The following is a 13,675-nucleotide window of genomic DNA, read 5'->3' as shown; positions in this document are numbered from 1 at the left end:
GTCTACCGGGACATTTCATATTCAACTACAACAAATACTATATATGTAGTTCCTAGAACAACCCTGATATAAGGTAAACACTGTATATTTACTGTCAATACTGTTGTCAATGGGATCCTATATTCAGTTTATTTCTCTTACACTTTACTTGAAGGATGTCAACTGATAATATTTTAAAAATATCCAGTACATCAGTTGTTATGGAAGATATGGCAGCCAAACAAGGGAACAAGTTTATAAGGAAATCTTACCTGCAGGTGCCTAGGGGATAACACTAATGATAAAAGCCCAGGCTTCTAGAGCTTTCTCCTTCCTTTGGTCTTCTCTTTTGGAATTTTCTTAGGTGAGTGTCCTTTAATATTTCTTATACGTGTGCCACTTTTTAGAAAAATGTCCACTTAGTTCCCTCATGTCAATAACTTACATGTTAAGAACAACTCTTCTTCCTGTGGCCTTGGAATTTTGTTTATGCCTTATCATACCCCCATTAGCTGGATGATGCTGGCTGGCTGTGTCAGTCTGTACTATTACTCTCTCATGATAGCTCTTCTTACTTGACTCTCTGTGACTTAGCTTTACTTCTGATGCTCATTCTTACTAGAAAGAGAGTATAATTAGGGAATGAGGCTTCTCCATCTACCGACTTAGCATTCATATTCTGGCACTGCCAGTGTGACCCACTTGGAATTCCGCTACTTAAATCACATTTAAAATATTGAGCCCATTTTTAGAAAGGAGAATTGAAACTAACTGTGATTTACTGGTGAAAATATGTAGGTCATCTTAGAATAAAAATATATAAATGTTTAAGATACTTAGAAAATTGTGTTCTCTAAAATTTATTTTCCAGGTTTTATTTGGCTTAATAATACAATAGTTTTTAAGGTCGTTTCAATTATGATGGTACCAGAAAATAATTTTTAAGCTACTTAAGAAAGAAATTCTACTTAGAAAATAGCATACAAAATTATTGTTATTGTTTTTTGACAAGAGTGACCTTTACATCGACTTTTACAACTGTTTTATTTGTGGCTTGTAAATTTGGCTCATGAATCTCTCTCTAGTGGTTGACATGATTAAGACTGTAAATAGCTACTCATCACTGTGCAAAAAGGCAGCATTGCGTATGGGTATAGCAAGGGTGATCACTGGGTGTTTTTATCCACTGTGTATCATACTGATGTATTCAAAGAATGTGAGTTTTCATGGCTTACTACTGATAGTTGTATGAATAATAAAGAAACTAAATTCTAGTATCCCGGCCTGCTCTTTATGAGAAGTGCTGTGATGTGATGTTAAAATCATGGGTTTCAGAGTATATATAAACTCTATGCATATAAACTCTATGACCCTTTTCGAACTGTGTGTCGCAAGGCCAGTTATACACACTCCCTATACTTCAAGACAGGGTTTCTCTGTGTAGCCTTGACTGTCCTGAACTCGCTTTGTAGACCAGGCTGGCCTCGAACTCACAGGGATCTGCCTGTCTCTGCCTCCCAAGTAGTGGGATTAAAGGTGTGCGCCATCACGCCCGGCTAAAGAAGTAGAATTTTTTGAGTTAAGTGACTAACTGAACAAAGTTCAGTTTTTTTGCCCCCCAAGTTTCATATGTATTAAAACATAAAGAGACTTGGGTGTAAGAGGCTCGTGTCTGGCTGTAGTCTCTCCTATGTACTCACTGTTGCTACCTTCCCCCATTGGAGTTCTCTCCTTAGCTGCCACTAAAGTAACCTTTTCAACAGCTTTGGTTTCTGCTGTCATCATAAGTGGATGTATGTAACTTTTATTCTCCTGGCTCATTTGTTATCTGGGAGGCTAATGCCTCCTTCTGCTAACCTAGGCCTAGTCCTAGAAGCTCCTAGACTCTGCTCACGCTAATCTAGGCCCTGAGTGTTTTCAGCCTCTGAGACTCACTGCTTAATAAGCTCACCCTTACTTGTTCTCTCTGAGCTCTGGGTTGGCTGGCTCAGCTCAGCTGTTGTGGCTCAAACTCTTCTCCCAGCCGACTTACTCAGTCTGCCTTCTCTCGGCCCAGAATTGTTCTGCTAGGCCTCAAACTAACTCAGCAATCTGCTCTAATCTTCTGGCTTCTTCTCATCTTTTGGCTTGTTCAATCTTCATCTGAGTTCCTCTCTGTAATCCATCTTGCTATTACTGTCCTGGTAAAACTGCCTCCACTCTCTCTGAAAAACTGCCTCTTAAGTAGCTTCCCTTTCCTCTCTCTTCTTGTGAGACTTGGGCATATCCTATTCTCTCAGATCTCTGATTCATCACCTTTTCTGCCACTCAATTAGACATCCCTTTCAAACATGAATGCTTCCTTCTACAAACTAACTTTACGTTTGGGATTAAAGACATGTACCACAACACCTGAAGCTTTTCTTTACCTGACACTTGCTCTATCCTAGGCTGGCCTTGAACTCAGATCTATTTGCCTCTGTCTCCTGGATTAAAGGCATGTTTGTATTCCATCCGGATCACCCAGACCTAGATGCTTGGATGTGATCTCTTGCCAACCAGATCACATAGACCTAGAAGGTCTTGGGATGTAATTTCTCATCAGAACAGCCATGTTCTGAATTGTGGGACTCTGCTGGATAAGGTTGAAGTCTGACTTCTCTGGATAGCTCTGTCTATGAAGGTGGGCTCCCTTTCCTTAGTGAGGGTTCTCACTCCACTGTTGTGCCCAGATCACTAGATTCCCAAAGACCACCAGGGGTCCAAAGCCATATGCAAAAGCAAAGGGTCTTTATTTAAACTCAAGCCTGAGGGCTCAGGCCCTCGAACCTGACCTAAGCAGTAGATCAGTAGGAGAGACCTGACAAAGACGGAGTTTTCCAGTTTGGCAGTTACGGGATTGCTTGACATGTAGCAAGGTTGGGTTGGCGCTAGGGGATTGGTCAAGCCTGATCACAAAATGCTTAACATCTGGGGATGTTAAAACATCAGGTGTTTTCCTGCTGTCCCCTGATTGGCTCAGACCTAGGGTGGTTCTTTTCCTTGAACGGTTTGTGATTTTTACAGTAACTGGGGTGACCTTAAGGCCTAAGATGAAGTCTAGCCACAAGATGGAATCACAATGGCTAGGGTTTCACACCACCTGATCTGGTAACCCCAGATCTTGTAAGGAGCATCATAGTCACATAGCCCTCAGGGAAGATTACAGGCCAGACCCTTTCCTGATAAGGAACTTGTTGAAGCACAGGGAATTCCTGGAAGTGTACTCCACCCTGTGCTGAGATCCTTGCCTCCAGCAAATGACCTTTAGTTGTACTTTAAAGTTATTCCTTCACACATAGGATAATCAAGTACTGTTTTCTCCTTCTTGTGATTAGGGCCCCGTGTTACTGACTATTACCGAGTCACTGTACCACTGGATACAGATAGAGGTTTATACTCACTGTTACCCTACCCTTCTACCCATGAGGAAAAAACTATGAAGAAAGCATTGTAACTGTGGGAGCAATTATGATCCCAACTGCCATTCCCCATGAATAACTAAAAGTAATTAAATTCTAACATCTAACTCAGCTCTGTTTAGAAACACTGTGTTTGCACCTTTATTGCTGCGTACTATCAGAATACTCTCTAAGCCAGGCAGCTTCATGCGCCGTACACTCGGCGTCACCCGTCTCTAGTCAGTCCTTAAGATAGACATCTAAGCGTTGTAAGCAACTTTGTGAATCTTTGAAAGATAGATGTTCATGCATGTAAAATAACTGGGTTGCATGTTTGAATTTTAGAAATCTCCGTGAAGCCAGAGATAATGCTCTCGCTGAGAAGAACCGAGCAGTGACAGCGGAAAAAGAAGCTCTAGAAAAGCACGAGCAGCTCCTGGACAAGTAAGAAGGAAATGGAAATGCTAAAATCCCTCAGTGATTGTTTCTATTGTGTTTTCCTTTTAGAAAAAAACTTTTAAAGCCAGCTAGAGTAGAAGATGGCCTATAATTCCAGCACTGAAGCAGGAGGATGACTAGGAGCTGGAGGCCAGCCTGGGCTGCCACCTATCTCAAAAAACCAGCGCGTGCGTGTGTGTGTGTTTGGGGGGGTGTTTAATGGAACTGTGATTTGTATTTTACAGTTTTCTTAATTAAGTCATTCCAGAGAGTTCCCTATACCCTTTCAGTTTATCTTATCTACTTCCCTTCAAGAGACAGCAGCCTTCTGATTTCTATCACTGACATCAGCTTTGTTCTTAGACTAAACATCAGTGGAATCATACATTATTCACTTTCTTGGATCTACTTTCCTTGACTCAGCATTTGTGTTCTACCCTTTCTGCTATCGATCATTCCTTATTTCTGTGTCTGCATGTGCCAGTTTGTTAATATATTCTGTTGATTAAAATTTGGGTTCTCAGTTGCAGCTACCAAAGTAAAGCTGCTGTGAACATTCTCATTCATGTTTTGTACATGTGTATGTGTGTGTTTTGTATATGTGTATGTGAATGTGTGCCTGCATGTTTTTCTCTTAGGTATGTGCCTATGAGTGGAAAAAAACCTCTGTGAAACTTATTCCAAAGGAGTTGTACCATTGTACACTCGCCAAATCATCTGTCAAAATCTGTATGTTCCAGTGTTGTTTTGGTAGGGACAGGAGAAAATGCTTTGTCTTCAGTTACCAGCTCAGGTGCGCATACTTAAAATAAAAGTAAATCAATGATAAGCTTGAAGTTAAAAGATCATTACTTGTTTGAGTTACTCTAAGTTTTAAATAGTTTGATTACGTATAGAGTAAGGAATGGTTTTTTTCCCTTTATTAAAATAATTTTAGACAGAATTGTTGCTCAAATAGTATAGAAAGTTTACGTATGTCTTTCACATAGTGACAGCATTTCTATGTATTGATAAATAAAGCACTAGATATTAATTTGCAGTTATCTTTTTTAAGGTTCAGGTCTCATATTACCCAGACTGGCCTCAAAGTCCTAGACTTAAATCTTCCTGTCTCAGCCTCCTAAGTAGCTGAGACTCTAGGCACTTGCCATCATGCCTGGCTTCTAATTTGAAATTTAAACAATATATACAACTAAAATTTTGGCCAAGGATATAATTTAGTGGAAGAGCGTTGCAGAGTATTTGAAAGGCCCTGAGTTGGATCCACAGCCCTAGGGAAAACAAAGATACAAAAAACCAAACAAACAAAATTGACACTGAAATTTTTGATAGACCGCAGAGAAAGAATGGTAGAGCTACAGAAGTGGAACCAAGTAGATCTTTTGATTTGTTGACTATTTGATAAGCTGAGTGAATTTTAATAGGAATAGAGCAGTGAGTGTGTGTGTGTGTGTGTGTGTGTGTGTGTGTGTGTGTGTGTGTGTGTGTGTGTGTTCCTTTTTAAACATGGACTTGGGTCCAGAAAAAGAAGCTGTTAGGCTTGAGTTATGGGCTTAAACACAACTGTGAAAATGGCTGTGGGGCCTCCAGTCTGGAGATAACAGTATCAGATGGAGAAGGTGCTCTGTGATGGTCCCTCCTTCAGAACTTGCCATCTTGGCACCTGAGACTAATAGAGAAAGCCTTCAGAAGAAAATGACCCAAACTAGGAGAATCCAAAGATACCTTTTAGTGCTAAATCAAACTGTGCACAGATACTTGACTCACATATGAAGGCTGGCTTTAATTCCCACCGAACCTGAAGCCCAGGTTGCAGACCACTGGCCAAGTGCTATTAACAAAGAGTAAAGGAGCACTTCCTGGTGTGGCTCTACTCGATGAGAAGATGCTCCGTCAATCAGATGTTGGGACAAGCTGGCCAGGCATTGGGGCAGAATGAGTGTGTGACGACTGAGACTTGAAATGCGTGGCTTTGGGGTGAGACCTGCCCTGTTTTAAAATCTTAAATGTACTGTATTTTTTATTAAATACTTCTCTTAATATTCATACATGAAATCCCCATCCTTTTTTTAATCTGTATGTTATCAGTGATAATTGCTTATAAGAAGGATACACTGGACTTAACTTGCCATGGAAAAGGACTGACTTACTCACTTATTCTGGTGGTATTATTTAAGGTTCTGCATTTGGGAGGCAGAGACCGGCAGATTGCAGTTCGAGGCCAGTCTGGTCTACAAAGTGAGTTCAGGACAGCCAGGGTGATACAGAGAAACCCTTTCTCAAAAACAAAACAAAACAAAACAAAACAAAAAATTAACTTTCATCCTTTCATGAACCCATCTTGTTTTAATAAGAACTGACTACCAGATTAGGATAGCCCTTGATAATAACAGGGTGTTGGAATTCCCAACAATTAATGATGATTTTTGTCATTTTTTTTGAGTTCTTAAAATTTTAAAGTTAAAATACAATTACATTATTATTACCTGCTTCCTCCCATATCCCAACCCCCTCTTGCTTCCTCTCAAATGCATAGCTTCATTTCTTTGCTGTTGTTACATCTATATGTAAACGCATAAATACCACCTGCTCGTCTATCTAGTGTCTCGTGTATATATGCTGTTTAAAGCTAACCACGTCATGTTGAGTAACTAATTGGGAGATTAATCTCTGGGGATGAGTCCCCCACTCTCAGTATTCCTTAGCTGCCCGTAGTCCTCTTTTTAGGGTTAGGGCACCTTGAGATTTCCCTGGTAGCCCACCTATTGCCATCCTTGTTCAAGTTTTAAAATCAGGTCTATGGGCTAAGGATATAGTATACTTGCCTAAACTAGACATGGTGGCACAGGACTTTAATCCCAGCACTTGGGAGGCAGAGGCAGGAGTTTATCTGTGAGTTTGAAGCCAGCCTGGTCTACAAAGCAAGTCCAGGACACAAGAAGCCCTGGGTTCAATTTGAAGCCCCACATGTGGTAGGAGAATGCCTGTAACCCTAGCTCTAAGGAAAGTGGAAACAGGAAGATGTTCAGGGTCATCCTCAGCTATCAGGTACGAAACCAGCTGGGCTGCTTGAGCCCAATCTCAGAAAAATGTGTGAATGCATGAGGCTTGTGCCCTGCCATCTCATTTTGACACGTATTTTTTTAGTTTTAAAATATTGCTGATAATTTCAGCTTTTCACAAAAGTTGTATAAATTGTACAGATTTTCCTGCATTTCATCTCTCTCTTCCTCTGAATATTCCTCTCCATCCCTGAAACATGCCTGTAAACACACATTCATGTGCTCCTGGGGTTTATTTCTGAGTGATTTTAGAAGAGGCTACATTATAAGTGTTTACCTTTTCAGAGTGTATTTCTTAGAAAAGGAATGTTCTTCTAGAACTGCAAAATACATTTTAATTCAAGAACATTTGATACCAATGAGCTTAGAGCAATGCTTTTTACATGTTTCTGTCAGTTCAGTAACATTCTTTCATAGTACCTTTAAAAGAAATTTTTAATCACACAGAGCTCAGAAGATAGCTTCTGGAATTGACTCTTTCCTTTCTCCACGTGTGTTCCGGGCATCAGGCTCCGTGCCCTTCCCTGCTAAGTCACTCACTGGCCTCACATTGCTGTGTGGATGGTACGGGCTCCAGCCCAGAAGCTTGCAGCTCTTTACTGCCTCCTTGGCCTGCTGTAATCTCACATTCTTGTTGAACTTGATTCTTTACCTTCCCCATTTTGTTTTCATGGCATTTAGTTCCTTTTCATTTGATGTTATTGATAGTCTTCTATTGGGCACTGCTACTCAGCTTTAATGCTGTAAGATACAACCAACAATGGTTAAAACTCAGTGGTACCTGTGTCTTATAACTCTGATTTAGCTGCCCAGAAAGCATTTTTATCTGGATGCTTGCTTATCTGGAACTTTTAAATACAGTATTTTTATGAAGTATCTTCTCGTGCTCAACCCTCTGAATACAAATACTTTCTACTACTGCTGACTATTTCTATAAATCACTCTACCATAACCTTTAAGTCAGTTCCTTCGGAGTCCTGGAGAGGAGCAGTCCTTTCTCTTTGTGCCTGTGATATCTCCAAAGTCTTCATCAGTGCCGCTGCCATCACCCGGAACCAGCCTGCCTGTGCTTGTTGTTTTCTGTTGTATTTTATAACCATTATCCTCCTGATTGCTCCATCCCGTCCCACTCAGTTAATCTTCTTCTTAAACCTGTTCTTCCTCTCATAGTTTTGCATTCTGACATCAGCATTCGCCCAGGCACCTGAAGAACACAACTGGTAATTTGCAACTGCTGTTTCCCATGCTTACTCTCTGTATCACTGATTCAGCCAACAAATCTTTATTGATACCTAATGCCATGACCCAGGAGTCATGTTACAGTATTGTGTACTTAGGGGTATGTTGGTAAGTGCACTGCTAAGAGCTAGTTTAAGGATACAAAAACAAACAATTATATAATTGCCTGATGGTAATTGTAAATTTTGATAATTACTCCGAGTTAAATTGTGTAATAACAAATATTGTGGAGGCAAAGGGATACTATGATCAACGAAAGAAAGAACATCTCTGACACCTAAGCATAACAACCGTGCCATGTAAATTCTAATTTTTAAATATATCTAATTGTTTCCCACCCCTTAATCCCAAATAGTACTATGTCAGTCCAGCGTCTGTTTTCCTTTTGCTAAACCAATTATCTCTTTACACTGTTTCTGCCTTTTGTTGTTTGTTTTGTTGTTGTTGTTGTTGTTGTTGTTTCGAGACAAGGTTTCTCTTGGCTGTCCTAGACTCACTTTGTAGACCAGCCTGGCCTCATAAACTCACAGCAATCCACCTGCCTCTGCTGGGATTAAAGGCTTGTGCCACCACGCCCAGTTATATCTATCAGTTTTAATTCTCAAAAGTTTTCCATATTGATTATGACTTAACCCCCTTGTACACGAATGCAGTTTGGATCTGAAAAGAGTGCCCAAGATTGTTAATTCTTCCTGACTCTTTCCAAATATAGATGAAGCTCCGTTACCTGGAGGTTTGTTTTGTTTTGTTGTTGGGAGTGTTGTTGTTTGTTTTATGAAAATGGGTTTTGGGTTTGGGTTTGTCATTTTGAGACAGGGTCTGATGGAACAGGCTAACCTTGAAACCAAATCCTGCTACCTCTACCTTCCATGGGCTGAGATTACAACACTCATTAGCACCACTGTTTCCCGGGGGAGGGGGCTTTTTTATTGTTGGTTTGTTGGTTTTGTTGATTTTTTGAAGACAGAGTTTCTTTATGTAGCATTGGCCATCCTGGAACTCACTTTGTAGACCAGGTTGACCTCGAACTCAGAGATCTATTTGCCTCTGACTCCTGAGATTAAAGGTGTATGCCACCACCATCTGATTCTTGGAGGCTTTTTATGTTTAGGTTGTCTTTTAGTGTTTCAGAAGGCATTTCTCCTATCACCTACCAGTCCTACTGAGTGAAGACCTCCGAAGGAAGGGTCAGAGTTTGCATTCCTTTCAGTTCTCCAGATTCTCCCCATGCTCCTTTCCTCGCATGCACATTTTGGAAACCCTGCGCCTGACCAGAGATAAGATTTTGCTTATCTCGCTCAAACATTTGTATCAGAACAAGTGCCAGAAATCTGGACAAAAGTCCTTGTATCTAAAATGTTGAGGAATTAATCCTGAAGATGTACCCCATAAACTTAAGTGCAACCCCCAAGAACATTCTAAAGCAGATTAGTAAGCAGATGTTGGATATTTAGATAAGAAAATCTTTTTAAGGCCACCATTTATTAAGTCTTTTAAAAAAGATTTTATTATTTTTAGTCTTGTGTATGTGTGTGGATATGTGTCATTGCCTATGGAGGCTAGAGATGTCAGGTCCTTTGGAGTTGGGGATCCAGGTGGTTGTGAGCTGTCTGATGTGGGTACTAGGACTCAAACTCCAATCCTCTGCAAGAGCACTGTGTGCTCCCAACCACTGAGCCATCTGTCCAGCCACCACCATTCATTATGTGTTAACACACTATCTTACTTCTTCTTTTGAAATATTAGCTAGGATCTCCAGGAGAATCTGCGTCAATCCCAGCAGTGGGTCAAGATTTAAAGCCAAGTGTGGTTACATTCCTGTAATCCTAACAGTCAAGAAACTGAGGTGGAAATAGGAGTTTCTGGAAAAGCTTGACTGGTGTATAAACTTAGGAGGGCACTAGTAGTTCAAGGTCTTCTTCTTGCTTGAGTGTCAGCTGGTCTGTAATTTGAATCAGGTGCGTTACATCATTCATATCCATTGTTCACAATGCACAATGTATAATAAGGGTAGTTCTTTTTTCCACTTTCATATCTTAGCAGACCTACTTTCAATAAAATAAGCACCATAAGTCTTTCCCGTAGCCAATCTTGAGACTTGCTCTTAGCATTCTCAGTAACCACCAGGGGAATAACTGTTATGTTTGTGTGGTATATTCATGTGTGAACACAGCACGTATGTATGCAGTTTGCTCGTGTGGAAACCATAGGTAGGCATCAGTTATCTTTAGCAGCTAAGGTTTTGAGACAGGGCTCTCCCTGAATCCTAGGTGGCCATTTCAGCTAGACTGGCTGGCTAGCAAACCCCGAGGGTTTACCTGTCTTCCCCACCCAGCCGGTGCTGGGGTTCTAAGTGCACCACCGCGCCTGGCTCCTACACAGGTGCTGAGTCTCCAAACTCAGGCTCTTAGCTTGCACAGGAATCTTGTTATCCCCTAAGCTCTCCATTCCCTCGGCCTCCTAGAAGCAGGAGCTTGGTAAGGGATCCTGTGATATCTTTTCCCATCTATACTATGTGGACCAGAGCAGCAAAGGGAGACACTTAGCAACGTCAGAAACTAAGGAAAGCTTCAGGGAGTTAGCAATGTCAGAAACGTAAGGAAAGCTTCAGGACGATGTCACACATTTCAAAGACGTTTGTCAGGCTCATTATCACCAGTATCAGGATGAGGAGGGAGAGGTATACGGTTTATCTCAGGCTGACTTGAAACCCATGTCACTTCCCCTCAGCCTCCAGAGTGCTGGGATTACGGATTTGTGTACGTACACATAGAGACGAAAGGTTGGTGTCAGGTGGCCGCCTCTGTTGCTTCTCTACCTGATTCTTGAGACAGGCTTGGTCTCTCACTGGAGTTCACTGATGCATTAGACCAAGGCTAGTGGGCAGCAGGGACCCTCCTGTACCGACCTCCATAGCACTGGGCCTATAGTAGGCCACTGTAGCTAAGCTGACCTGGAAGTGGATACACAGCCAAGGGTAAGCTTGAACTGCTCCTCCTCCTCTGTCTCCACTTCCTCAGGGCTGGAATTCTGAGTGCATGCCATCATGCTTAGCTCAGAAGAAAAAAAATTATGGAAATTTTACATTTCTTTGTGTCTGTTGCCTGCATGTGTGCACACAGAAATACACACACTGTCACAGTGTACATGTGGAGATCAGAAGATAACTGCAGGAATTCTTTTTTTTTTTTTTCCTTCTACCATATGGGCTCTAAACAACAAACCCAGGGCACCAGATACGGCGGTAATTCTCTTTATCCACTCAGCCATCTCACCAGCACTAGGAAAAAAAATTAAAGTGCCCATTGAATAGGGGGGAGGGGGGAATGCTCAGTAGTACAAGTACTTGCTGTTCTTCCAGGCACCCTGAGTTTGGTTCCCAGTACCCATAGTAGGCAGCTCACGGTTGCCTGTAACTCTAGCTACTCCAGCTGGCCTCTCATGGCACACACACGTATGGCTTACACAGACGTGTACACACATCAGTGACTTTTTTTTTTTTTTTTTTGGTTTTTCAAGACAGGGTCTCTCTGTGTTAGCCTTGGTTGTCCTGGACTCGCTGTGTAGACCAGACTCACAGCATTCCACCTGCCTCTGCCTCCTGAGTGCCGGCATTAAAGGCATGCGCCACCATGCCCAGCTCAATAACTTTTTTTTTTGTTTTGTTTTTTTTGTTTTTTTTCGAGACAGGGTCTCTCTGTGTTAACCTTGGCTGTCCTGGACTTGCTTTGTAGACCAGGCTGGCCTCGAACTCACATCGATCCACCTGCCTCTGCCTCCCAAGTGCTGGCATTAAAGGCGTGCGCCACCACACCTGGCTCAATAACTTATTTTTAAAGGAACTCCACCATTATCTTGTAAATTAGCAGTCTAGTGGAAATTTCTAGAATGGCAGAGATTTTCTCTCTGTGCCCTGTGTCATTAACTCATGCCATTTGAGTATTAGTGTACACCTGGTTAAACTTGCCTTCATTAAGAGGTCAGTGACTGGTGACAGATGTGTCAGCGAAAGACAAGTCTAAAAGACAAGCTTCTTTGATTGTTAGTATTTGAGAATTGGATCTAGAGACTGAGATTTTGGGTTGTTTGTTTGTTTTGTTGTCTTTTCAAGACAGGGTTTCTCTGTGTAGCCCTGGCTGTCCTGGAACTTGCTTTGTAGACCAGGCTGGCCTCAAACTCAGTGATCCGACAGCTTCTGCCTCCCAAATGCTGGGATTAAAGGTGTGTGCCACCACACCCAGTAATCTTTTTTAATGACAGGAAATAACATAATGATTTAAAAGCTATAAAAGATATATTCAAGGAACCAAAAAATTAGATTATAATATATTCACATCTAAGAAAATTTTAAGAAATCACAAGATTTGTGAAACCAATAAAAAGACAATAGAACAAGATAGGGAAAAAAACCTTATAATGTTAAGCTACATGACATAGAAGGATGATTGTGTAAGTTTAAAAGTAGAATTAAACAGCGTATATTCCGTGTTCAGAAAGTCAGGGTACAAAAGGGAAAAAAACAAGAATAAAATAAAATTGGGAAGATACATTTAACATGTTGCCAAAGAAGACACTTCTGAAATGAGAAGGCGGGGACTCTGGGTGCTGAGGAGAGGAGAGGAAGCAGCAATTCTGTATCTCCAGCATGAATGTTAATGTACTGAGGTCCCCAGGCTGCGTAAGCCCTTTACTGAGGAAGCCAGTCTGGTCACGTGGGTTTTCCACTGTAGTACTGTACTCTTTATTTATTCTTAGCACTGTTTATTAAGCATCTGCTTTGAGCCAAGCACTGTTTCTAGGCACTAGGACTTTGGGCTTAACAAACTGAAAGGGTCTTTGTCTCCAGAACAACGTTACTATGGTGCAAATCAGAAAATATACAAATAGGGAGTATGTAAACACAAAAATTTGAGAAGATGTAAAACAGACTGTAATTCAGAGAGCCTTATGCTCTGAGTGGTGAGACGGGGCCACTTAGTGAGGACTGAGGAAGCCAATTACCTGAAAACCCGGCTTGACATCGTAACTTCACCAACCAGAGAAATATTGTCGAACTCATAAATCAAAATGTCAAGGCATAAAAGAACAGGCTGTGAACACTCAGTATAAAATTAGTATAAAACTCTAACTACCAATATTACTTAAGGATAATATATAATAGCAGCATATTAATTTAATATAAAGACAAAATATAAATTGTAGCTAAACTTAGGGACTTGATGGCAAGAAGAAATGGTATTTATATGTAATATTATATATTAAATAGTTATGTTTTAAGTATATCATAGAGTGTGGTGGTTAGTCTAATTTATCAGCTTGATACAGTCTAGAATCACTTAAGAGAATCTCAATGAAGACCTGTCTAATCAGGTTTCCTGTGAGCATGGCTGCAGAAGATTAATTGGAGGGAAAAAACATCCCCTCTGTTGGTGGCAAAATTCCCTACATGAGGGAGGGATCCTGAACTGTTTAAGAATGGAGAAACTGAGCTGAAGGCGAGCAGGAGTGTTAACTCATTGACCTCTGCTGTTGACTATG

General features: G+C 41.1%; 1 protein-coding gene across 2 annotated transcripts in view; it reads left to right on the top strand.

The window, feature by feature from the left end:
* The window catches only part of PIBF1 (progesterone immunomodulatory binding factor 1), a 157,174-nt gene that overhangs the window by 50,735 nt on the left and 92,764 nt on the right, over positions 1–13,675 (top strand). For both annotated transcript variants that reach the window (XM_084767879.1, XM_084767878.1), the window contains exon 10: positions 3,744–3,842. In XM_084767879.1, the coding sequence (XP_084624005.1) occupies positions 3,744–3,842 (99 nt within the window). The remainder of the gene's footprint in view (positions 1–3,743; positions 3,843–13,675) is intronic.

The sequence above is a fragment of the Acomys minous genome, assembly GCF_964271855.1.
Source record: "Acomys minous genome assembly, chromosome: 18".
NCBI classification, from domain to species: Eukaryota; Metazoa; Chordata; class Mammalia; order Rodentia; family Muridae; genus Acomys; species Acomys minous.
Note: the sequence above shows the minus strand (reverse complement) of the source record. Positions and strands in the feature narration are given on the sequence as shown.